Source organism: Choloepus didactylus, chromosome 27 (assembly GCF_015220235.1).
Source record: "Choloepus didactylus isolate mChoDid1 chromosome 27, mChoDid1.pri, whole genome shotgun sequence".
Lineage (NCBI taxonomy): Eukaryota > Metazoa > Chordata > Mammalia > Pilosa > Megalonychidae > Choloepus > Choloepus didactylus.
In genome coordinates, this window is record NC_051333.1 from 11,108,654 (window position 1) to 11,131,611 (window position 22,958).

At 63.7% G+C, this 22,958-nt stretch overlaps 2 protein-coding genes across 5 annotated transcripts in view; one reads left to right on the forward strand and one right to left on the reverse strand.

Annotated features, from left to right (window-relative positions):
• Positions 1-85: 85 nt before the first annotated feature.
• On the forward strand, positions 86-11,183 carry NKPD1 (NTPase KAP family P-loop domain containing 1). 4 transcript variants are annotated; one of them, XM_037819249.1, is made up of 5 exons: positions 86-1,245; positions 2,624-2,757; positions 3,688-4,083; positions 6,025-6,156; positions 7,382-11,183. In XM_037819249.1, exons 1-5 carry the CDS (start codon positions 1,193-1,195, stop codon positions 9,223-9,225), a joined length of 2,559 nt encoding a protein of 852 aa, XP_037675177.1. In that variant the 5' UTR covers positions 86-1,192; the 3' UTR covers positions 9,226-11,183. The 4 variants fall into 4 exon arrangements, with proteins under 4 accessions (XP_037675177.1, XP_037675175.1, XP_037675173.1 ...); XM_037819247.1 differs by having other exon boundaries at positions 86-2,757; XM_037819245.1 differs by having other exon boundaries at positions 1,110-2,757; positions 3,946-4,083.
• A 1,428-nt stretch (positions 11,184-12,611) lies between these two features.
• Positions 12,612-22,958, reverse strand: part of PPP1R37 (protein phosphatase 1 regulatory subunit 37) — a 49,165-nt gene continuing 38,818 nt past the window's right edge. Inside the window, 14 exon segments of the mRNA XM_037820135.1 lie at positions 12,612-13,169; positions 13,253-13,343; positions 13,686-13,854; positions 13,886-14,074; positions 14,076-14,429; positions 14,524-14,690; positions 14,777-14,918; positions 15,502-15,614; positions 16,455-16,610; positions 16,767-16,917; positions 17,308-17,427; positions 18,171-18,271; positions 18,539-18,584; positions 19,963-20,060. Of these exon segments, the coding sequence (XP_037676063.1) occupies positions 13,261-13,343; positions 13,686-13,854; positions 13,886-14,074; positions 14,076-14,429; positions 14,524-14,690; positions 14,777-14,918; positions 15,502-15,614; positions 16,455-16,610; positions 16,767-16,917; positions 17,308-17,427; positions 18,171-18,271; positions 18,539-18,584; positions 19,963-20,060 (1,889 nt within the window). The 3' untranslated portion in view covers positions 12,612-13,169; positions 13,253-13,260.

Below are 22,958 nucleotides of genomic sequence, written 5' to 3' on the forward strand. Positions count from 1 at the left end.
ATTTCCCCTTCTTCCACACCATCCCTCCACTCCCCAGCCTGCGCCCCGAGCCTGCCGCCTCCCCCCTGCACACCTGGCAGGGGAGGGTGGCCCCTGGCGCCGGCAGCCTTGCCAGCATCTCTGCCCCAAAAACAAGTCTGGGGCTGCCCTCTGCCCAGCAGGATGCAAAATCGGAGCCTCTCCCCGGGGAGCCGGGCCCGGGGTGGGGAGCTGGGGGGGGCTGCGTGGGCTGAGGACAGACGGGGCAGCCGGACACCCCCGTCCCCTCGTTGCACACACGGCCATGCCTGAGGCGTCCAGCAAACAGGAGTAGGACCCAGAACGAGGCCCACCTAGGGGGGTGTCCCGCCAGGGCCTGTGCCCCTGCAAACTGGGGCTGGGGGTGTGACCCAAATGGGACAGAGAAGGGTCCCCTTGCTTCAGACACCCCCAGCAGCCTCTCCTCAGCCTCTGTGGAGTCAGGTCCAGGTGCACCCCGCCCCCCCAGCCTCCGGCCCACTCCCCACACTCCTGTCTCCCTTGTATGCAGCAGCAGCCCCCTCTTGGCACTGTGCCCATGCTTCTGGGGCGGTTGGTCACTCCCACCCTGTGCCCCCGCAGCTCTGGACAGCTGTGGAGGGAGACACCCTTATTTTTCCTTGGGCCCCCCTGGAGCCCAGCCCTGTGAGCACAGCGCCCAGCTCCTGGGAACCAGGGCAGATGCCTCCCCAGTGAGTCGCGGTCACTCAGCTGGACTGGCTGGGGCGCGCGGGCCGGGGCATGGCCGCCCTGCCTTGGAGATGCATGCCCCAGCGACCAGGGGTGCCCCCCAGGCCCGGCCCAGGCTCAGGCAAACGCCACACCTGGCAACCCGGAAGATGGAGACGAGCCTTCCCGGGAGGAGGGGCTGAAGGACTGTGTGTGTGAGGGGGGACAGGAGCGTCCCAGTGGGCAGGCTTTGCTCACCCAGCAGAACTCTGCCGGGTTCCATCTGTCCTGACCCTCCCCGTCAGACCCCCGCTTCACCCCAGCAGCCCTAGGGAGACAGGACCGGGGAGCAGAGGGGCCTCCAGAGCAGCCACGGTGCCCCCACTGGGCCCTCGCCTCGCTGAGAGTGTCTGCGAGGGGACATCGGGGCACTGCCCCAGCAGGCAGGAGGGGAGCCTCACTCAGAGACTCCACTGCTCCCGGCCTCAGTCTCCGCATCTGCCGAATGGGCATCACGCCGACCTGCCGTGGTGAGGAGGACAGGGCCGCTTGCTCCCGGTAAGCCTCCAGACGGGTGCTGTGGTGCCACATGCAGCACTTGGAGCAGAGCCTGCTGGGTGGGGCGGGCAACTGTTAGCCGCCCTTGTTGCTCCACTAAGTGCCGGGCTCTGTGCCCAGTGGATTCCTGGACCCAACTTCCTGCCAACCCCGAGAAGGGGGCGCCCACGCTGGCCCTCTCAGCATTGAGGAAGCCATGGCTCAGAGAGGTGAAGTCACTCGTCCAGGGTCACACAGCTGGGCTGTGGTGGAACTGGCATCTGAAGCAGGATTGGGAGACTTTCCTGGGCCCGGCCGGCGCTTCCTCCCCACCCCAGCTTCCTTTCCTCCCACGACGGGGCCAGGAGGAGCCCCTGCAGGTCCCGGCTGGGGCCTCGCCTGCCCTTTCATTGAGGGGTTCCTGTCCCCATCCCTTCCCTAGGGTGCTGGCGGCCCCCCAGAGAGTCCTGGCGAGCACCTGGCGGGGCGGGCTCTGGGGAAGGGGCGGGGCGGGGCGGGCCAACCGGTCGGGCCGCTCGGCTCCGGGGACTCGCGGCCGGGCCTGCGCTGACAGCCCGCGGGGCTGGCGGGGAGCTGGGGCCGTGGGGCCACGAGGCGGCCGTCAGGTACGGGGGACCCAGGGCCGGGGTGGGGGGCAGCGGGAAGGAGCCGCACAGCTGCCCCAAACCCTCACTGGGCCCCGACTCGCAGCGCCCTGGTTTCCCCCTCCCCCGGACCTCCCCTGTCCCTCCCCGCCAGGCAGCATCCTTCCCTCGCTCTGGGTTGCCGGCTTTCCAGCCATCTTCCGGGGACACCCCATCTCGTCCCAAGTTTGCCGGGCCTCTCTCCCAAACTGGACCACCCCAGTTCCATTTGCCACCCCCTCTCCCGAATTCCCCTCCCTCCAAATCTCATTCCGTCCCCCAGATGGATCCATCTCTGAAATTGTAGTCACCCTAAGTTGCTCAGCTGGTCCCAGTTCTCGCCACACTGGTTCACATCCTTTTAAGCAGCATCAACCCTGCCCCCACGGCCCTCCGTCCCAAGGCCTCAGTTTCCCCCAAATTTCCCCTGGCCTCTGCACCAGCCCCCACGTCCCCAGTCCATACTCCCAATTGTCCTGGCCTCTGGGAATGCCCAGGGCTCCCAAACACCCAGTCACCCAACCACGGCAATCTCACCTTCCCCGATTAGCCTCTAGCCACCCACAGCCATTCCCTGTCATCCCTCCTCCGGCCATCCCTGCCCTTCGAGACCTCCCACCTGCCTCACCCGGTGACCCGAGAACCCAGCCTCCGTGGGGTGTCTTACCTGCCGAGGCCACACGGGGCTGCCCGGGGCAGGGCAGGGACCCCGAGCACTGGGCGCTGAGCCCGGCCCCGTCCTCCCCTCCCGCCAGGAGCAGCCTGCCCGTGTCCTGCTGCCCGGCCGCCATGCACAAGTACTACAACGTCCGCTTTGTCAAGGGCGCCCTGCCCCCTGGCATCCCCAGCGAGCGCTACTTCTTGGACTCAGAGTTGGGGCACCAAAAAGGTAAGGGGTCGCTTGTGGGGGGGCTCATGGCAGAGAGAGAGGCCTGTGAGGAGGGCTGCTGAGTGGAGGGACAAAGTGGAAGGAGAACCTCAGGTTCTAGGAGTGAAAAGCCACTCCCACCCCCCACAGAGACCCCCACATAAGGCCGTGGGGAGTGGGGGTGGGGGTCCCACCTGTGAGATGGGGCTAAAAGCAGGAGCCTGGGGGGGGGCCTGGAGTGGGGGGAGCCTCCTTCCTGGCCCCTTCCCCTAGTGTGAAGAATCCCCCCTCCCCAGTCCTAAGTCTGGGGGGACAGCCCCTCCAATCTGGCAAGAGCAGTCTGGGGATAGAAGGGTTCAGTGGGCAGGGGCTCCTACTTGGGGTGGGGGTGGCGGTGGGGGGCAATCACCTCCCACCAGGGTGGCTCCTCCACCTCAGGGCCCAGGTGCCGGTGCCTCCTAGGCCAGCACCCTTCCCACACAGCCCCGGCCAGAGTCAGGGTGCAAAGGCCACCCCCCACCCTTCCAACACCTGCCTGTTCCCTCCCTCTCCCAGCACCCCCCCCCCGCCATCACTCTGATCCCCTCTGGATCCACCAGGCCAGTCCCAATGGATTCCTTTCAGCCCCCCTCCACATTGGGGGAGCCTCCCCACAGACCCAGGAATTTGGGGTATTAGGGGCCTGAAGGGACTTGCCAGTAACATCCAGGCCCCTGTACCTCTCCTCTCCTCCCTCCACGTGGCCTCACCCACGGGAGAGCACAGACCCGCCCGTCCTTTGCCCACATCCCCCGCTCCTCCCATCGTTTTCCATCCGGCTCTTTCTGAGCCTCGGGAGTGTCAAAGAATACTGCAGCCCAGACTCTCCCCGGAGACTGGGCCAGGTTTGTGCCAGTGCCCCCCAGGGGTTGGGGACTCAGGCCCAGTCACCTCCCACTTCCTTCCTTCCAGGATGCTGTCACCAGTGGTGCCATGACCCAGCGGCCCCTCACGCCCACCGGCCCTGCTGGCCGCCCCCCCAGCCGCACTGGCAGCTGGTCTACACCAGCACCCGGGGGGGCTGCAATGGCGGCTGGTGCCAGGGACCCCAGCCCCTCACCCTGCAGCAGCCGCAGCCCCAGCCCTCACCTCCCAGCCCCCTGCGGCAGCGGCTCTGCTCCACTCACGGGGTCCAGAAGGGGCGGCCTGCCACCTCTGCTGCCCCCGCAGGACTGGCCGGCGCCCCCCAGCTGCCCCCCGCACCCACCGCGGCCAGCAGCAGCCCAGCCGGCACCCGACCGGAGCCCAGCAATTCCCGGCCCCTGCCCAGCCCCACGGCCTGCGGCCCCTTCACCTCGTACAGCTCCGGTGCTGACCCAGGCCCCTCGGGGGCTCTGCCTGGCTCCTGCCGCCCGCTGCCCGCCTGCCCGCCTGCTCCCTGGCTAGCGCCTTGGGCCTGTCCTTTGAACCCGCACTCCGGCCCCAGTCCGAGGCCCTCTGTCCTGGCCGAGCACTCAGGCCTCTGCTTTGCCTGTCAGGGTCCAGGGCTTCCGGGCGCAGGTCTCAGCTCTGCCGCCAGCCCAGGCGGGTGGCCCCTCTGCCTCTGCTGACACCCCGCTCTGCTTTCTGCCTTCACAGCCCTCCCTCCTCTGGCCCAGCAGGCCATGGAGGGCACGGGGCAGGGGGTGACGGGCACCAGCTTGGAGGCAGGTCACGTGTGAAGCAGCAGCAAGTGGTAGGGGGTGGACTGGGGCCCGGAGTGGGCCCCAGCAGGGATGGGAGTCACTCATTCGCCCAGTCATTTTGCGACTGCACATTGCACAACTGCAGCCTTCCAGCAGCAGGTGCAGGAAACAAGATCAATAAGGCAAGTTAAAAATGCGTTGCCTGAGTGATGGCCACACTCGGACACAACAGGGAAGGGAGCTGGGGAGGGCTGGGGTTTGCCCTCAGTTGGGTCACAGGTGAGGCCTTGTGAAGGGGACACTGGTGCAAGGAACTTGCTGGAGAAAGTGTTCCAGGCAGTGGGCTCAGCAAACACAGACTCCAAGGTGGAGCAGCCGTGGCGTGTTGGTGGGACAGCAAGGAGGCCCGTGTGGCAGAGGGGATGGAGGGAGGGTGCAGGACGAGGCCAGAAAGGGCAGAAGGCGGCAGGGGCATCCTGGGCCCGGGGCTGTGGTGAGGACCCCACTTTCCCTCTGAGAGAGGCGGGAGCCACGGGAGGCTTCAGCCAAGGAGGGGGCTGAGCTGACTCAGGAGCTCACGGGAACTGGGACTGTGGGAGGTGAGGCGGGAAACAGGCCACCCAGTGAGGAGGTGACTGCAGGAGTCCAGGCCAAAGGGGACAATGTCCTGTCTAGGGTGGTGGGGGCAGAGATGGGGAGTGACATGACAGCTGAGCAGGGACCAGGAGTCTGCCCAGCCCCTGCCTTGCTCTCCCCGCTGCCCCTTTCTCACCCAGAGGGAAGAGTGGCTCAGCGGGGTGACGCCACCAGCGGTCGGGCAGAGCTGGGACCGGACCCACCCCAGCCAGCTGTGCCCCCCGGCCTGGGTCCCCCGGCCCGCCAGCTTTCTATGAGAGTGGTGGGCTGTCCCCACCCAGTGCCGGGAGGCTGATCCCACACCCCAAACTTTTTGGGTGCCCCAACTCCAGTTCCAAGAAATAGTGCTCAGTGGGGGGCTGGAAGGGTAGGACGCCCTTGGTGAGGTGGATGCCATGGCCTCGCGCATGGCGGCCAGGCCGCGGCCCCACAGAACCAGGGCGCAAACCCGAAGCCTCTCCCTGAACAGCCCCTCAAGGACATGGCACCACGCTTCCCGGGGTCTCTGCCTCAACCCCGCGGGGTGTGGACGGCCAGGAGTTGGACCCAGGACAGGCCTGTGCTGGGGGCGGGAATGTGACTTGGGGGAACGGGATGGTGGGGAGGACGTGAGGGCAGGGTAAGGGGTGGGCCGCTGTGAGGGCTGATCAGGGGGAACTGTTGAAGGCAGAATGTGGAGACTTAGCATCCCCAGGCCCCAAGTGCCAAGGGAGGCCCCTGGGCCCCGGCCGGGGAGTGTAGCCTCCCAGCTGCTGACTGTGTCCGGAGTCCGCTCCTTCCATGGGGCCAAATGAGGCAGAGCCAGCCCCAACCCTTGCCCCCCACCTCCCATGGGAGGGTTTGGCCTGAGTCACCCCAGGGAGGCAGGGGAGGGGGTTCTGGTTCAGGGAGAGCTGAAGGCGGGCGCTGTAGCGGGCGGACGGGAGGAGGGTGGTGCCGGGCGGGCTGCACTGACTCGGTCTCCCTCCTCCCACCCCGCGGCGCCTAGACATCCTGACGGAGGATGACGTCTACTGCAACTGCCTGGCCAAGACCCTGTGCCATGTGCCCGTCCCGGTGACCGTGGGTTTCTACGCCCCCTTCGGCTGCCGCCTGCACCTGATGCTGGACAAGATCACCGGTGAGGGGGTGGGGTGGGGGTGGGAAACAGAGCCTCAGGTCCCTGCCCAGCTCCCCACTTCCCCAGTATCCACTTGTGCCCGAGGCTCGCCTGTCCCAGCTGACCTGGTAACTCGGCATTAACCAGGCCCCTCCCCATGCCCGCGGCCTCTCCTCCCTGGGACCCTGCTTCAGCCTCCTCTCGCTCCTGCCAGTCCACACCAGGCAATCTCTCTAAAACAGATTTTGTCCCTCTCCTGCTCAAAAGCCTTCCATGGCTCCCCAGTGTCTGAGGAGAAGGCCCAGGCTCCTCCCTATGGCTGCAGGCTTCTGCCAAGTCCTGTGTGCCCCCTGGCCCTTTCTCCTCAGCCCTGGAGCAGGGCCTGGCAATCACAAGACACCTAACATATATATATTAAAGAAATGAGCTACAGAGTGCCCGGTTTCTGCAGCTTTGACCTGGCTCACACTCTGCTTGAGCTCAGAGCCCAGCCCAAAGCGTGTCCAGAGGGGCTGGGAGTGACTCCTCCAGTGGCCTTTCATTAATTTGTGTGCCCACTATTTGGTGAGCACACTTTGCCCTGGGGCCTTGGCAGAGAAAAGAACAAAGATTAGGAAACAGGTAGAAGAGACGTGGTAAAACTGCTGCCATGTGCCGTGTGACTGAGATGCATTCCCACTCTTTCACTCACTGACCCCAACCTGGAAGCAGACAGTCTCCACCCTGCACCTCTTGCAATCTGCTGAGCCAACAGTCCCCAGCACCTGTCGAGCTCAGGTGACACAGCAGTGACCGAAAGAGCCAGGGCCCTGCCTTCCTGGGGCTCCCAGTCCAGCATGGAAGGCAGACCCATCCCCAGACAGTGACGACCTGGAGTGGGGGTCAGGGAGGGCTTCCTGGAGGAGGGCACAGCTGAGCCCTGTAGGGAGAGGCACAGTAAGTCAGGAAAAGCAACCCGGGGCTACTTTTCTGCTGCCTAGCCTCTCTCTTCCTGGGCATCTTCACACTCTTTTAGTCCTTGGACCCTCGGGGTCCCGCCCCAGCTCTTCTTTGTGTTCTTCACCCCGTCCTCCTTTCCAGGCTCTACTTCTGCCCACCAATGGTCCCCAGTCCCAGCCTGGCCCCACCTGCCGCCCCCGGCTTCCCTTCTGCACCCGAGAAAGCTCGCCGGGCACCCAGCCCTCGGCCCCGCCCCCTCATGCCGTGCCCTCCCTCACGCCGTGCCCCCCACCCGCCCCTCCCGCAGAGCTGATGAAACAGGAGGCGGCGCAGCACGAGGCCGAGGAGCTGCAGCGCGTGCGCTGGCGGCCGCGGCGGGTACGCGGCTGGGGCTACCCGCAGCTGCTGATGTACCTGGTGTTCCTGCAGCCCCTCATCACCGAGCTGCACCTGCGGCGCACGAACGTGCAGTTCCTCTTCATCCGCTTCAGCGCCTGGCACTACGCGGGCGCCGACAAGCTGTGGGCCGGCCTGGTGACCACGCTGTGCGAGGGCATCCGCCGCCACTACGGCGCGCTACCCTTCAGCGTGTACTCGGTGCTGGGCAACAAGCCGGCCATGTCGCCGAACTTCCACCAGCGAGAGTGGCACTGCCGGCGCCGCGTGATCCTGGTGCTGCTGGCGCTGGTGGCAGCGCTTGGCCTCGGCGTGGCCCTGCTCTACCTGTCCCTGAGCGGCCGGGCGCTGGGCCACCACGGCGGCGCGAGCAGCAGCCTGCTCAGGGCGTTCGGCGGCGCGGCCACCACGCTGTCGGGCTCGGGGCTGCTCATGGCCGTGTACTCGGTGGGCAAGCACCTGTTCGTGAGCCAGCGCAAGAAGATCGAGCGGCTGGTGTCGCGTGAGAAGTTTGGCAGCCAACTGGGCTTCATGTGCGAGGTGAAGAAGGAGGTGGAGCTGCTCACCGACTTCCTGTGCTTCCTGGAGATCTACCAGCGGCGCCGGCTGCGCATTGTGCTCGAGGTCACCGGGCTGGACACGTGCTGTCCCGAGCGCGTGGTGGGTGTGCTCAACGCCATCAACACGCTGCTGTCCGACAGCCACGCGCCCTTTATTTTCATCCTGGTCGTGGACCCCAGCATCCTGGCCGCCTGCCTCGAGAGCGCCGGCTCCATGAAGGGCATGGCGGACAACGGCTACCACTTCCTCAACCGCACCGTCACTCTGCCCTTTTCCGTGCCGGTCATGGGCCGCCGCACCAAGCTGCAGTTCCTGCAAGACGCGGTGCAGAGCCGCGACGACTTGCTCTACCGCGAGATCACGCGCAAGCTGCGGCCGCTGGACGGCGGGGGCGCGGACGGCGGGGGCGCAGGCGGCGAGGGCGCGCAGCTGCTGGGCGCAGAGATGCAGGCGGGGGCCGAGCGCGCGCAGAGCCGCATCGACGCCGTGGCGGCGCGCCGCATCCAGGAGGCGTTCCTGTGCCTGCACGACGAGAGCGACTGCCTCTACGAGTACGTGCCCGACAACGTGGTGGCCATGCGGCGCATCGTCAACACCGTGCCCATCACCGTGCGCCTGCTGCTGCAGCAGCAGCAGGGCAATTTCGGCGGCCCCACGCCGCGCCAGATCGTGGCTTGGGTCGTGCTCGCCAACCAGTGGCCCTGTCGCCTCAGCTGGGCTCTGCAGTGCCTGGAGGACCGGCAGCAGGCCGGGGGCGGGCCCGAGGCCCGCGCGCGCCTCTGGGACGTGTTCTGTGACAACAGCCGCGAGCTGCACACCATGACCAAGGCGTTGCAGAACGTGCTCGCCCTGGACGGCGACCCCGAGCTGTTCGAGCGCTTCCTGGGCGCCGACTTTCCCTTCAGCGCAGCGGAGGCGCAGACCCTGCTGAGCTGCACCGTCAACTTGGACCACTCCATCCGCCGCCGCATGGGCCTTATCCGTGCCGTCAGCACGCTCAATTCCCCGAGCCCACCCAAGTCCCCTGCCCGCGGCGCCCCCCACGCCGCTCCCCATGCCGCCCACGGAGCCAACAGCGCTGCCCGGGAGCCCGCGTCAGGCCATGCCCCCGCAGCACCTGCCCCTGGGCCTGCCGGGGAAGCCCCCCACCCCCGGGGCTGCGTGCCGGGGGGCAAGGCAAGACCCCAGGCCTGAGCGACCTTCACCCCTGGGGCAGAATCTGGTGGCAGCAGGAGGCAACAGCTGCTCAGACTGCCTAGAGGAGGGTGTAGGGGGCCCTACTGGGCCCAAGGCCCAAGGTCAGTTGTCCAGAGTTTGGAGTGAGGCCTGTGGTGGCCACATTCCTCGGGTGAATCTGTGAGCCAGTCAGAGAGCCTTTGGCCGTGGCCTCCTGAGTGGGGCCGTGTGCAGGTCAGTGCCAGGGTCTGAAGGCAGGTGCAGGACCAGGGAGGAACTCAGGGTTTAAGTGCAATAAATGAAGGTGAGGAAAGCCCCTGCTTGGTCTTTTTGCCTTGGTCTCCCTGTCTCAGTGAGCTCGAGGGCCAGGCCTGCCCTGCCCACTGCACCTTGGCATGGCTGGCATGGCCGGCATCCCCAGTGGCCAGAGGGGCTGGGGGAGCAGTGGGTGAGGCTGCAGAGGCAGGCAGAGGAGATCAAGGGTGGATGTGCCAGGCTGACTCAGGCCATGGAGAGCACCCAGGTCTCTGTCCCCACACCCTAGCCTGGCCCTCTGGTGGGCAGGGCTGCAGCTGGCATTTCCAGGGGCGGTGTCCCCGGTGACCTCAGCAGGCTGCCCCACTTCCAGGTGGCTCCACCTGCAGCATAATGGGTTCATTAGCCCTCATTGGCACCTCAGCCAGCTGAGGTGGGTGGTGCCGCTTCCGTGCAGAGAAGTAACTGTCATTCCAGGGCTACCCAAGGGTTTGTCACTGACACCAAAGCCCCCTGGTCAGGCCCTTGTTGGGGAGTTGGGGGCAGAGAAATCGAGCAGCAAAGATGGGGGCACTTGTAGGCAGTTGGACTTGGAGGCAGGCAGGAGCTTATCCCAGAGCTGGGCTGGACTCGGCCAGGGTGGCTCACACAGTTGGCCGGAGCCCCAGCATGGAGGCAACTCCAGGGGGGCAGCTGGAGTCCTTGGTCCAGTAGCCACCCCTTCAGGTCTGGCCCTGCTCAGGACAGAGGAGCAATCTCTGGGGAGCCCAGAGCTGTGTGCTTCAGGCCCTGCACAGTGGGGTGGGGTGCTGACCTCATGCATCTTAGCTCCCAGGTCAGGCACAAGATCCAACCCCAGGCCCCTGTGATCCGTTCACAGGTGGGCACAGTGCCCAGAGCAGGTCGGCGGGAGCCAGCCCTGATTCTCACTGAAGCCCTCCGGATGGAGGTGCTGTTTTCAGTCCCGGCCCCACTAAGCTGGGGCATAGTTAGCTTGGGACCTGCTGGAAGATCTTACCTGAAAGAGGGTGGAGCCACCACAGAGGCTCTGAGCTGAGAAGGAGGTGGGGTGTCCAGGATGCTGTGAGACCAGCATGTGTGCAGATGTGTGACGGGGGCCAACACGTCTACCTTCCCTTCTGCCTCCCTTAAACCGGTTCGGGTTGGGTTTCTGTTTCTTACCCCCACCCCCCAATCCAGGCTGACGATAAGCTGGTCCCAGGAGTGGGGTGCAAAAGTGAGGACGCCCGTGCCAGTATGAAGCTGCAGTCCCTGGGAGGTGGCACAGAGCAGCGGCCACACTGTTGCCTGATGAAGCTAGCATTTTGGGAGGTTTTGTACAAAAAGCCAAACCAAACCAGGGCGTGAGTGGCTTGGTGAGGCCGCGATGGCTCACTGCCCCTGCTCAGACTCAGCTCCCCTCCATGGCGTGGGGCTCTCGCCAGGGATGTGCACCTGGGAGAGGCAGGGGGACTGGGCCTCACCAACCCAAGGGAGTGGCCGTGGTGCACGTCAGTCCCTCCGAGCTCACAGCAAAGGGGTGAGGAGCAGGGCTGCCTTCTCCGATCTGCTCCCCCGTTTTCCCACTGGCTGTGTGGCAGCCCTGGGGCCCTGGGGGAGATGGCAGAGCCACGGAGGGAAGGGCCTGGGCCCACGAGTCACCCTGTGAACTGCCTGCCAACTCTGAATGCTACATGAAAATAAATGTCTGTCCTTTCCAAGGTTTGGTTCAGCGTTGAGCCACATCATAAAATGGACTCCTTGTGCCTTCACAAAGGCTACCCCAAAAATCACAAGCTTGGGGCAAGGCTTGGGTGGCCAAAGGCAGAGGGAAGAAAATACAAAATGGGCCCAGGGGCTCCTCGACCTACAGTCTGCAATCCAGGACCCCAAAAGACAGAAAACAGCCAGTGCTGCTGGGTTGGGAAGTCCCACCTCCTCACCCCAAGTTCACTGTGGTACAAGCAAAGGCAGGGAGGCTGGCACGGGCCTGGACCCTGAGAGAACTCTGCACCACAGGCAGGCACCCCACCCAGCCCCACACAGGGCAGAGGAGCCGGGCACCCTCCTGCCACCCCAGCCCTGCATCTTCATTCATCCTGCCCAGGGGTGGGGGCTGAGGGCAAGGGGCGTGTATGAGAACCCCCAACACGCCGGTTTAGATTTGTGGGCAACGGCTAAAACCCAGCAGAGGCCCGCTAAGACCTGCTGGGCGTGGTTGACAGACCCCAACCTGGCAAAGGACGGGCTTCCCAGCACCTCATGGCAAACCTCTCTGCCCAGCAAGAAGGGGGCTGCCACCCCAGGGCAGCCTGGGGGTTCCTCCCCACTCCCACCTCTCCCACAGTCACGGTGGGTGCCGGCCCAAGGCACTCGCCTCTCAGGGCGACAGGCTGGTGGCACAGGTGCCCCTGGGGCGGGGTGTGGGCCAGGCACTGATGGCAGCTATTGGGCCTGTTCCCCGACCCTCATCCAAACAAGGGTCTTAACTGGGGTGGTCCTTGAACAGTTAGGACACTTGAGGCCAGCAGGGGCCTCAGCAGGAAGGGTGACAATCCCAGGTGCAGGAGGGGAACAGGGCCAGAGCTCGGCTCTGGTTCCTCTTTGCCCCAGGCAGCCTCTCACCTTATTAGGGTGAAAGCCTTTCCCAGAGAGGGTCCCGGCCTCCCACCGTCCCCTGGCACATGCCAGAGAGCAGCGGAACACCAAGTGCAATGCGTGTCCTGGGGGTGGCACTGCTGCTGGGCACGGCCTGGCCCATCCCTGGCTGCTCCCTAATGTCACTGAGCTACAGGTGACGCGTCCTCCCCACTGCCTGGGAACCCAGACCGGAGCTGGAAGGCACCTGGGGGTGGTTCCCTCTGAAGAAAAGGTGGGTGTGAACTGGCTGGTCCGTGAGGCGGCTGAGGTGTGTATGGAAGCGAAGGGGACGTGTGGGCCGGCCCAGGGCAGGATGCAGGGGGACTCCTGGTGTCCTTCCAGGACCCACTGGCACAGGGGCACCCAGGTTCAGACACAGCAAGTTGCAGGCCGACAGTGAACCCAGCTCTGGTTTATTAGAAAAGGTGTGAACAGCGGTGCACCGACAGGAGTGGCCCCTCCCTGCCCTCTGACCCCTCGCCCACACCCCCTCCACCCCACTCCCTGTGCTGTAGTGCCTCTCGGGGGCATGGCCTCTAGTGGCCTGGACAGCAGGGTCCCACAACCCTGACTGCTCCCTGCCCCAGCTCCCTGATAGATTTATTGCACTTAAGAAAAAGAAAGCTCTGCTCCTATCTCCCCCTCCCACCCTGCACCAGCCCTCTCCCTGCCCGGGGCTCTGCTCTACCCACGTCCACCACCGCCGTCCCTCCCACCCCTGAGCCATGCTGCCTGGTCCCGTGCGGGGCCACCGGGGCATTGTCCCAGCACCACCAAGGGCCCCTGCACCAAACAGGGCAGGCCTTGAGCCTGACCCCTTGGCCTGGCCTCTCCCTCCTCCTCCACCCCCCGTCCCCCGCCCAGAGTCTTCGAGCGCTGGATGTAAACCGAGGTGCTTAGGTCGGGGCAGGCCGCGCACTCGCCTGTGGCTCCTGCACCCCTGGTGGTGCTGCTGTGGGGGGAGGGGGCACTGGGACAGCCCCCCCACCCCGGGCGTCCTGAGCCTTGGGTGAGCAGGTTCACATGGCTCTAGCCTCAGCTCATCGAAGAATAACCGGAAAAAAAAACTTGGAAAGAAGAGACGGGAACGGCAACGTGAGAGAGGGCGGACTCCCAGGCCCCTCTCCCTCTCCGCGCTCCCCACCCTCACCTAAAGTGTCACAGTGTCTCCTGCCCCGACTCCTGACTGGCCTCCAGGAGCAGCTCCTCAAGCTCCTTCTCGTTCTTGGAGGAGCTCAGCTCTGGGGGCGAAAGGGCAGCAGTTCCTGTCAGGCGGGGGACAGGCGGCTGCCAACCCCTTCCCCGTGAGCCCAGCCCAGGACAGATCCCAGCCCACCCGACTCCGGCCTACGGCCCCCACACACCCCAGCACGGGGCCTGCTCCCGGGGACCCACAGGAGGCAGACTGGGGACCAAAGACTGAGCCTCACTCGTACCCTGGCCCCTCAAGGGCCATTTTTTCTGAGGGAGAAACTGAGGCCCACTGGAGGGCAGGTGCTTGTCTGGCATCAGCCCAGAGCCCAGGCAACCCCCTCCATCAGCTCGGGACCCCCTCCTCACCCTTCCCCAGAAGCCCCTCTCACCGTGTTCCAGGCCGCAGCCGCCCCCCTTCGCCTCAGGCCCCAGGGGCAGGTCTGGGGGCAGTGCGAGGGCAAACTCAGGCTTTAGGCCGTTGGGCAGCGGTGGCCCTGACCGAGGCGACTCCAGCCGTGGCTGAGGCTCAGACGACCCTGGGTCCCGGGCGCTGATGGCCTCGGGTGGCAGCGGGACAGGTGAGGGGGACAGGATGGGGGGGGGCAGGTGAGGGGGACAGGACAGGTGGGGCAGGTGAGGGGGACAGGGAGGGTGTGGTAGCTGGCCCTGCCCTCTCGGGCGGACTCTCCACCCGGGTCACCACAAACACCTTGTGGCCCCGGCCCGGGCTGGACACAGAAATGCGCTGCTCAGTGGGGGAAGAGGGGCTGCCTGGGGGGGGTCCTGTCCCCAGGGCCCAGGGAGTCTGTGGGGGGCACCAGGGCAGGGCAGGGGGCTGAGGGACTCTGGCTGCCGTCCGCCGTGTCCCTCTCCCCAGCGTCTCCCTCCGAGTCCGAGTCTGAGTCCGAGTCCGGGACGGGCCCCGGGGCCCCGTTCTCCTGCACCTCGGTGGCCGGCTCGTCCCCAGGCTCCTCGTCAGGCTGGGGCTTGGTGACGGTGATCTCAGGCATGGAGGCTGACAGCTGCAGCCGCTGCGCCTTCTCTTCCTGCTCCCGGGCCAGCACGAAGTTGCGCTTGCAGCCGTTCTGGATCTCAGCGAGCAGTGCCTTCTGGGTCTCGATGAAGCTTTTGACCTGTGGGCGTCAGCGGCCTGGCTCGGGGACCCTGCTGGCCCCCACAGTGCAGCAGCCCCCTGCCCCCGCCACGGCGCAGGGAGGACCCGCTCACCGCCTCCTTCTTGGGCTCCCGGTCGAGGTCTAGGCGCAGCAGTGAGTGGTTCACCTTGAGGGCCAAGGACAGCGCCATGAGCCCGCCCGTCTTGATCTCGTTCTCCCGAAGGTCCAGTCTCAGGAGGCGGGGGCTCTCGGCGATGAACTCCGCCACCGCCACCGCGCCTGGGAGGGGGACCGCAGGGGCTGGCCATGGGCCCCGTGCCCGCTGGCCGCCCTGAGCCGCCCCTTTGCCCCATCCGCGTCCTCACCCTCGCATGTGAGCTTGGTGGAGGCCAGGCCGAGGCGCAGCACACTGCGATTGCCGATGAGGCCGTTCTTGAGGTTCCGCACGCCCTCATTGCCAATGGGGTTGTGGCCCAGGTTCAGCGTCTCAAGGCTCTGGGTGTGTGGCTGGAGGGATGCATCAGGAGAGTGAAGATGGGGAGCCCATCAGTGGGAGAAAGGCCCAGAACGAGTTGGGAAAGAACTCAGAAAAGGGGCTGGGCACAGTTTTGGTCTCCCTTGGCAGTCGGGTCTGGAGCTGGTGATGCCCTTTTGCTGATCTACAAAAATCTGGCCCTTTGGGCGCTTCAAGGTTTCCCTCAGAGAGCCAGGTCCCCTGCCCCCTCCCCACAGTGCTGGTCTGGGCTCGGTGTCCTTCAGGCCCCTGGGGGAGCAGAGCCCTCACCGGTGCGCTCCTACCCCTGGGGGGACTCCACGAGGGCTCCCCCAGGAGTCTATGCCCTGCTGGCTTGCTTTCAACATTATGTAATGAAAAGACTGGACACCTACAGAAGGCTCCAGAAACATGAACTACTAAACATTTCTACCTGGTTCAAAACATTGTCCTAGTTAGAATATTGGATGCAAAAAAACAAATGAAGAATGCTGTTTTCCTTGGGACGCTAGGGTGGAGAAGCCGAGGGAAAGACCAGAGAGGACTTTCAAGACCGAGAGGCCTGAGACACCCGGGAGCCTCCCTGCCTCCACTCACCAGCGTCATGCCCAGGAAGGCCATGCCCGTGTGTGTGAGCTGGTTGTTCCAGAGCACCAGGGTCACCAGCCCCTTCCTCTGCTCCTTGAGGCCCTCACAGATGTAGGCGAGACCTGGGGGAGACCTGTGGTCAGGCCCCATCGGGCCTGGGAGTCACGACCACCCCAAGGAGCCAGGTGGGGCCACGAAGCCCCTGCTCCCCGCCGGCCCCACGCCCAGCCCTGACCCGGGAACTGGCTGACGGCCCCCCACCTGCCTCAGGTCTTGGTGCAGACGCGGCCCCCTCCCAAGACCTCTCTCAGGGGCCAGCTCAGCCCATCTCAGACAGCGTCAGGGCTTTATCTTCCTCCACAGCACATGCCGCCACCCAGGAAACCCAACATCTTCTCATTCTCCTGTCCTTGTCTCCCCACTGAAGCACAAGCTCATGGAAGGCAGGGTCTGGGCCTCCCTCATGGCTGTGAGCTGGAGCTGGGCCCAGCTTGGTGAGTGAACATGTGGCAGTGGGGGCCCGGCTGTCCTGGGGAGGCACTGGCCTTTGTCCCTCCAATGTCTCCTCTAATCTTGCCCTCATGCCAGGGCCAGGGAACTTCTCTCGCACCCAGATGTCCCGCCTCTGCACCCCCTTCCCTCCCTGCACCCTGTAAACAGCCTCCTGCCAGGCCTTTATCCCAACAATGCTGTCTTCTTCAGCCCACTCCTTGTACACTGTAATTACTTTAATTATTTGTTTAATACCTCACCACACCTCCCAGGTCTCAGCTGAGCTGCCTCTTCCTCCAGGAAGCCCTCCCTGACCCATGCTGGGTTGTCATATACTATGGGGGAAGGTGTGTCTTCCCACTTCATTGTAAGCCCCACAGGGGACAGGCTCCTCAGCAGAGCTCAGCACACAGCTAGGCAGAGAAGGGGCACTAGGTGACAGGTAAGGCTGGGCAGGACCTCGCACACACCTGAGTCCAGCACGTGATTGTTCCGGAGGTCCAGGATCTGCAGGGAGCAGTTAAACTTGAGCAGGTTGCCCAGCTGGGCTGAGTCCTGCAGGCCGTTAAGCTTGTTGTCGGCCAGGTACAGCTCCCGCAGATTCATGTTCATCTTCAGGGCTGTGGCTGGGGGTTGAGGGGGTCACCAGTGATGGGTCAGGCCACCTCTGGGCAGGTCCTGCCCCAGGCAGCCCGCCGCAGCCACCATCCCCCCAGCAAGCTGCACCTCGTCGGCTCAGCCCTCCTCGGGGGGCCTGGGGCAGCGGTGGGGCCCGGGCTCACCGAGCAGCATGAGGGGCCGCCCGGCCAGGCTGGCATTCTCCAGGTGCAGCACGGTCAGGCTGCTGCGGATGCGCAGGGCGCGGGCCACGAAGGGCGCCGAGTGGTCCAGCAGGGGCGTGTTGCGGGCATCCAGGTACTGCAGGCAGCTCGTCTGGGGATGGTAGGGGGAGCGGGGTCAAGCCCAGTCCCCACCCCACCTGCTCTGGGGACCTGCTGCCAGCATCCCAGCAAGCAGCAGGGCCACGGCTGTCATCTGGGGTTACAGCTGGGGAAACCATGGCGGGTGAGGGGAAGGTCTTGGCTGGGGGCTCGGGGAGCAGGGCTGGTGGGAGTCCCGGGGATAGGTGGCAGGTACCTCGCGGGATGGCCCCTCCCTCCCCAGACCCAATGGAATGGGGGTGAAACCACAGTGACAAGGAGGAGGAGAAAGCCCCCCACAGCCCTCACTGTGAGGGCTCATGGATCCAGGGTGCGGGGTGGGTGCCCTGATCCCTCTGCCTGAGCTGCCTCTGGCCCAGGGCCCGAGAACAGGGCCGCCCACCTTGCGCATCATGTGGGCGGCAGCCTGCCAGCCGCGGGTGCCGATGTGCTTGTTGAAGGAGATGTTGAGGTGGGTGGCTGACTCGTAGTACTCGATCATGTCAAAGAGGGCAGAGGCACCCTGTGGGGCAAACAGTGGGGGGCTCAGCCGCAGGCCAGAGCTGCTCGGGGGAGGCACATGGGCCCTGACACGGTCCCATGGAGAGATGGGGAGGTGCTGGGTAGGGAGAGGGTGCCAAGGCTGAGCACGGTGTCCAAGGGGAAGGGCCAAGCTCCTGTGGGGTCGGGGTGTCCTGGTAACACCCCTGCTCCTGCATCCTTGCGTCTGTGGCCTGTGGGTTCAGCAACCAACCCCTTCCCTTTTCAGCTGAAGCCAATCCGTTTCCCGACACCTGCCCCTCAGAGAACCTGACCAAAGTGCTGGGTGACCAGGACAGGCTGCTGGTGTCCCTGGACCTCCCAAGGCCTGTAGAATCTCAACCCCTGGGCCTCCTGTTTCTCTCGAACCTCAGGCCAAAGGCCCTGACTTCCTGGTGGGCCCAAGCGGGCAGGCAGCTCCTAGTGTTTCTCAAGCTCCCCCTGCAGGCAATGCTCCCCCCAGGCTGGGGCCCGGAAAGGCCCTCAGACCAGCTCTGCCTGCCTCTCCCGGGCTTACACATACCCCTACCTGCAGGCCTGGCCTCGGGCCCAACCCTCCCCATCCGCTCCGGCCACACTCACGTCTGCCCTTCTGACTGTGCCCTTCCAGGGCTCTGCCCTTGCCCCCCACTCAGCCTTAGTCCAAGGGGGGTCCTTCCTCCTGCCACATGTCCCCACCCAAACCTTCAGGGCAAGGAATGCAGGAGGTGGGTGAGGGCTGCTCACATCTTCGTCCAGGTTCGTCTGCTCCAGGTCCACGACCTTGAACTGCAGCCTCTTAAAGATCTCCTCCAGGGCCTCACAGGTCTTGTAATCCAGCTTCTCCCCTGGGAGAGGGAGCAGTGCGTGCACGAGTCTGTGATCGCACGTCTGAGTGCACACGCGTGGCATGGGGGGGGCTCCGGGCTGCGGAAGGAAGGTCCCCCGGCTCCCACGCCCACCCTGGAGAGGGCAGACCCACTGCTCTCTCGGGCCCAGCCCCTGGCCCTGCTGAGCTCAGCTCCACTCGACACCTGCTTGTACCCGCCCTCGGGCCCACCTTCAGGGAGGCTCCCAGCCCCACCTCTGCCCAGCCGCCTCATCCAGACACACACCTTTTAGGTCCAGACAGTCAATGCGGTGCCCGAGGTCCTTGAACTCCTGAGAGAGGAGGAGACGGTTACACGGGAAGGCGCCTGCAGGAAGGGGTGGGGCAGCCAAGGACTCCGACCCCCACTCTCAGTGACCCCTGAGGCAAGGCAGCCTGTGGGGTGGCGTGGTGTTGGGGGGCACTGCACAAAGGCCCAGAGTGAGTTCCCACAGCTGGAGTTGCAAGCGCAGGGCCCCAGAGGGCAGACGCAGGACAGGGGGTAGGTGTGGCAGCCATTGCCAGCCCAGCCTCTTCCGGATGCTGTACCGCCACCGCCCCAGGTCCCGTCACCCCTCCCTCCCCACCTGCATGGAGTATGGGGTCCTCTGGGGAGAGGGCACAGGAGGAGCCGAGGCTGGCGAGGCTGACGGGCCAGGTCACAAGGCTGCATGGCGAGGGCAGGGCACGGGGCGCAGGCCCACAGCAAGAGTGAGGGAGTGGGGGCGCCTGTGGAGGCCTGCCCTGCCCCTCCTGGCTCCGAGACCCTCTCCTCTACAAGCTGTCAGGCCCTGGTCTCTGGGCTTCACATGTATCAATCCATGGGGTGCTAGGGTGAACCCTACATACAGAGGAAGTGGTGAAGGCCCAGGTCTTGCCTGAGGCCATGTGGCAATCAAGGGGCAAGCTTGATCTGACCCCAGCTGGAGGGCTCCTGGGCCCACACTCCTGGCTGCCACGCTGAGTAGCCTTCCTTCCCTGCACCTGGCAATTTCTGGACCGCCCCCCCCCAGAATCCCTAACCCAGGTGTGCAGCGATGGGCACGCACGGCTGCTCACAGCAGCACTGAGGGGGAAACACCCCTGGAACATTGTGGAATAACCCATCCTGGGGGGAAAGCACTAAGGCTGTGCTTTATCTAATGTGGCCACTTGGGTGGGCAGAACAGAAAGGCACCCAGGGGAGACAGGGCATGCTGCCGGCAGAGTGAGACCCATCTGTGGGGAGTGGAAAACCGCCCCGGCATCTGTGTACCTCTGACGATTAGCCTGCCGGCTCCTAAACGCACACCTGTGGCCAGGACAAAACTCTCAATGCTTTACAACAGGTATTTCTGGGAGGGGGGCTCGGGCAAAAAGTGAGAAGTGAATTTTGCTTTTTATGTACAGACATAAAAACCAGAGAATATCTTACTTTTGCAATTAAGAATTCTAAGAATAAATATCGGATACATGGCTATTCCCCTAGGGGGTAGAATTTCTTTGGGGAGTGATAGATTCTTTAATTTTTTCTTTTTTAAAATTCTGTGCTGGTGATTTGTACAGTTGAAAAAGGGACACTCAGGAAGGTCCACCCAGGCCCCTGGTCCAGAGGCCAGGCTGGGGGTGGGTGGAGTGGGGAGCCTCACCCCAGGGACCGTGCCCCCTGCCCCCCGTGTTCCCCGCCCATACCTGGAGCTGCCTGAGGAGCTGGGGAATCTGCCTGCAGTTCAGCTTCTGGCAGGCCTGCTTGTAGGCACCGATGACCTCGTCCACGGTCACGTCCCGGGCTATAGGCACAGAGGACCCAGGCCGTGACCCTCCTCAGCCCAGGCCCCTCACAGACCCCCACCCACACCCTGCTTCTCCCTCTGCCCCCCACATCACCGCACCCCCTTCCACAACAGAACACCTGAGCGCTGTCCCTGGTTAGTGCTGCGCGGCACCCCCAGCCTGTCAGCCTCTACCCCCACCCCCTTAGCACCACAGCCTCACGACACCCTGAGCACCTGCACACAGGCAGTACATCATTAAACAGCATGTGATTTTCTGCTCGTTAGCTGCTTCCTCACTGGACTGGGAGACCCAGGAGGGCAGGGCCGGGGCTGACGTGGTCACCACTCGGTCCCCAGCCCAGAGCAGGTGTCCACACTTATGTGTGTATACTGTTTTGGATGAAAGAACGAGCCTAGGAGGAAGCAGCTCACAGACACGAAGCACCTCCCCCCAACACCCTAAGGTCCATCACTCAGACCCCACTCCCTTGACAGCTCAACATTCCATTTCTGGATACTCCTGGGGCTGGGAGCACTTAGAGGAGAGAGGCTCAGGCACCCGGAAACTAGGCTGTGGCTCACAGAACGAATGAAGGGATGTGGCCAAACCCAACAGCTGCACAGCCCCAGACGGGACAGGGGCCACCGCTGTCCTGGGAGGCCCACGGCCCGGTGGTGACAGATGTAACTGACAGTCGCCATGCAGGGAAGGCTGGACTGCCTGTCTCTGTACATGTGTCTATTCTGCACATTTCATGTATGTGGGACCATGTAAAATGCTCCCATCTTTCGTTGCATAATGTTTGTGATGTTCCATTTTTAATACTGCTGAAAAGTAACGGTACAACAGACCTCCTCTGTTTACCCATTCACCAGGTGACAGTTTTGGGCTCTCAGAGATAGGATTTTAACAAACCAGGGCCACCAGGAGAGCAGAAAGTGCTATGAGCAGGGGAGGGGCAGGGGCTGATGTGGTGTCAGGAAGATCTTAGGGCCTTCGTGGAGGACAGAGTGGAGCGGACAAGGAAGCGGAGGGGGGGCTGGGGCCAGGAGAATGGTTCCAGCAGCCCTTCTCAGCTATCCCACCTCTGCCCTTGCTGCTTGGGGGCCAGTGGGAGGTTCCAGTGGGAGCTTCTGCAGCACCTGGGAGAACTCACCCATTGCTGGAAGCCCGGTGCCCTGCACCCCGATCTCACTCAGCCTTTCAATGCTCCAGCGAGCACTACCCTGTTTCCAAGGAAGAAAGCCACCTCCCGGGGCCAGGCAACTGGTCAGCATCCAAACTCTCTGTTGCAGGAGGAAAAGAGGTCCCGGCCCTCAGCCTCCCAGAGATTAGTCTGCCCGTCACTTCCCCCAGCGGGCGGTGGGCCTGGGAGGAGTGTCGCGTGATGAGCAGCCTTCCCAGTGTCTGCGGCACCTCCTGCGCCCGCCAGAGGGAGCTCTCTGACAAAGGCCCATCGCCTGGGGCCCCCGAGCGGGCTGGTGTCTGAAGGCAGCCCTGGGGGCCTGGAGCAGTGGCCTCAGGGAGTCCCGCAAAGCCCATGAACTTAAGCAGGAAAGAACTGCCTCTATTTTCACTAACTGAACTGAAATTTAGCATTTGCTTCTTATTAACATAGGCAAGAAAAAAAAGAAAAAAGAAAAGAAATACTGTTCACAGAACCTGACTTTGTCATCAATAGAACTGACAGATGTTTTCCTATCACCCAGTAGCTACTGAAGATTTTCAAATGCTGTCACCTTGAAAACAGCAGTCATTAGACCTGCCACTAAATCTTGTCATTTTTTATGTCAATAAGGAAAAGCAAAAAAACTAGCAACTTAAGAAGAGCAGGGGTCCACAGGCTTTAGGGGACAGCTAAACAAACAGGAGCCCCTGCCCTGGGCACTCACTTCAACAAAGAGCCCCAGGCCTGACCTGGTTACACTGCACGAGGATGGAGGGCTGTGGTACACGTGGGCAACTAGTATCATCACTAGTGGTTCTCAGTGTCCTGGACAGTCTACAGGGAACAACTGATTGACAATCGACTACTCAAACCGCTGTGGGCCCTGTAGATGTTTAGTGCCAATGCCCCCTCCTCCAGGAAGCTCTCTCTGATTGTCCAGCTCCTGGGGTTCCACAGGTTCCCCTCATTCCACTCTAGGCTGTCACTGTCTGGGGACCAGTCTGTCTTTCCAACTGCACTGTAAGCCCGTGAGGGCAGACTCAGGGTTTCCTTGATCACTGCTGTGTCCTCAGCACTGCCCAAAACAGAGTCAGACACAAGCAGGTAACAAAATATATTTGTTGAATGACTGGATGGACAGACAGATGAGCTTCCAAGACCCTCTGAACTGGCCTGGAAGGAGCCCTAACATCTCACAGACCCGGGACTGTAGGTAGAACTGCAGAAATTGGCTCTGGAACCGTGATCACATCTAGGGCTTGCAAAGAATGAGAGGGGGGTAGTCAGTGGGGAGGTGAGAAGCGGAGGGAATTGCTACAGGTAAGGAATTGGCAGGTTCCTTACAGGTGCGACAGGACAGGGAGATGAGAAGGAAAGGGTGTGGGCCAAGACCCAGCAGCTCCCAGATGCGGGGCCTTGGAGGCCCGTGGGGGTGCTCCCAGGTGGGAAATGACAAGGGCAGGGATGTGGAAGAGAATGCCGTGCGGGAGGCAGGCCGCAGGGAGAACGACCTCCCGGAAACTGGGTGCCTCCTGGGCCCTCACGCCCCCCTTGGACAGTAGATTTGACTTGCTCCATTTTAGGAGGAAGCCGAGGCTCGAAGTCACTCTGACCACAAGTGACTGAGAGTGATAGAACTGGGGAGAACTGGGGCAGAACTGGTTTCCTGAGGCCAGAGTTGGTACCCTAGGCCACTGTGAGTGAGCTCTGCCTCTTAGGCCCTAAGGCTCTCTCTGGAGGGCTC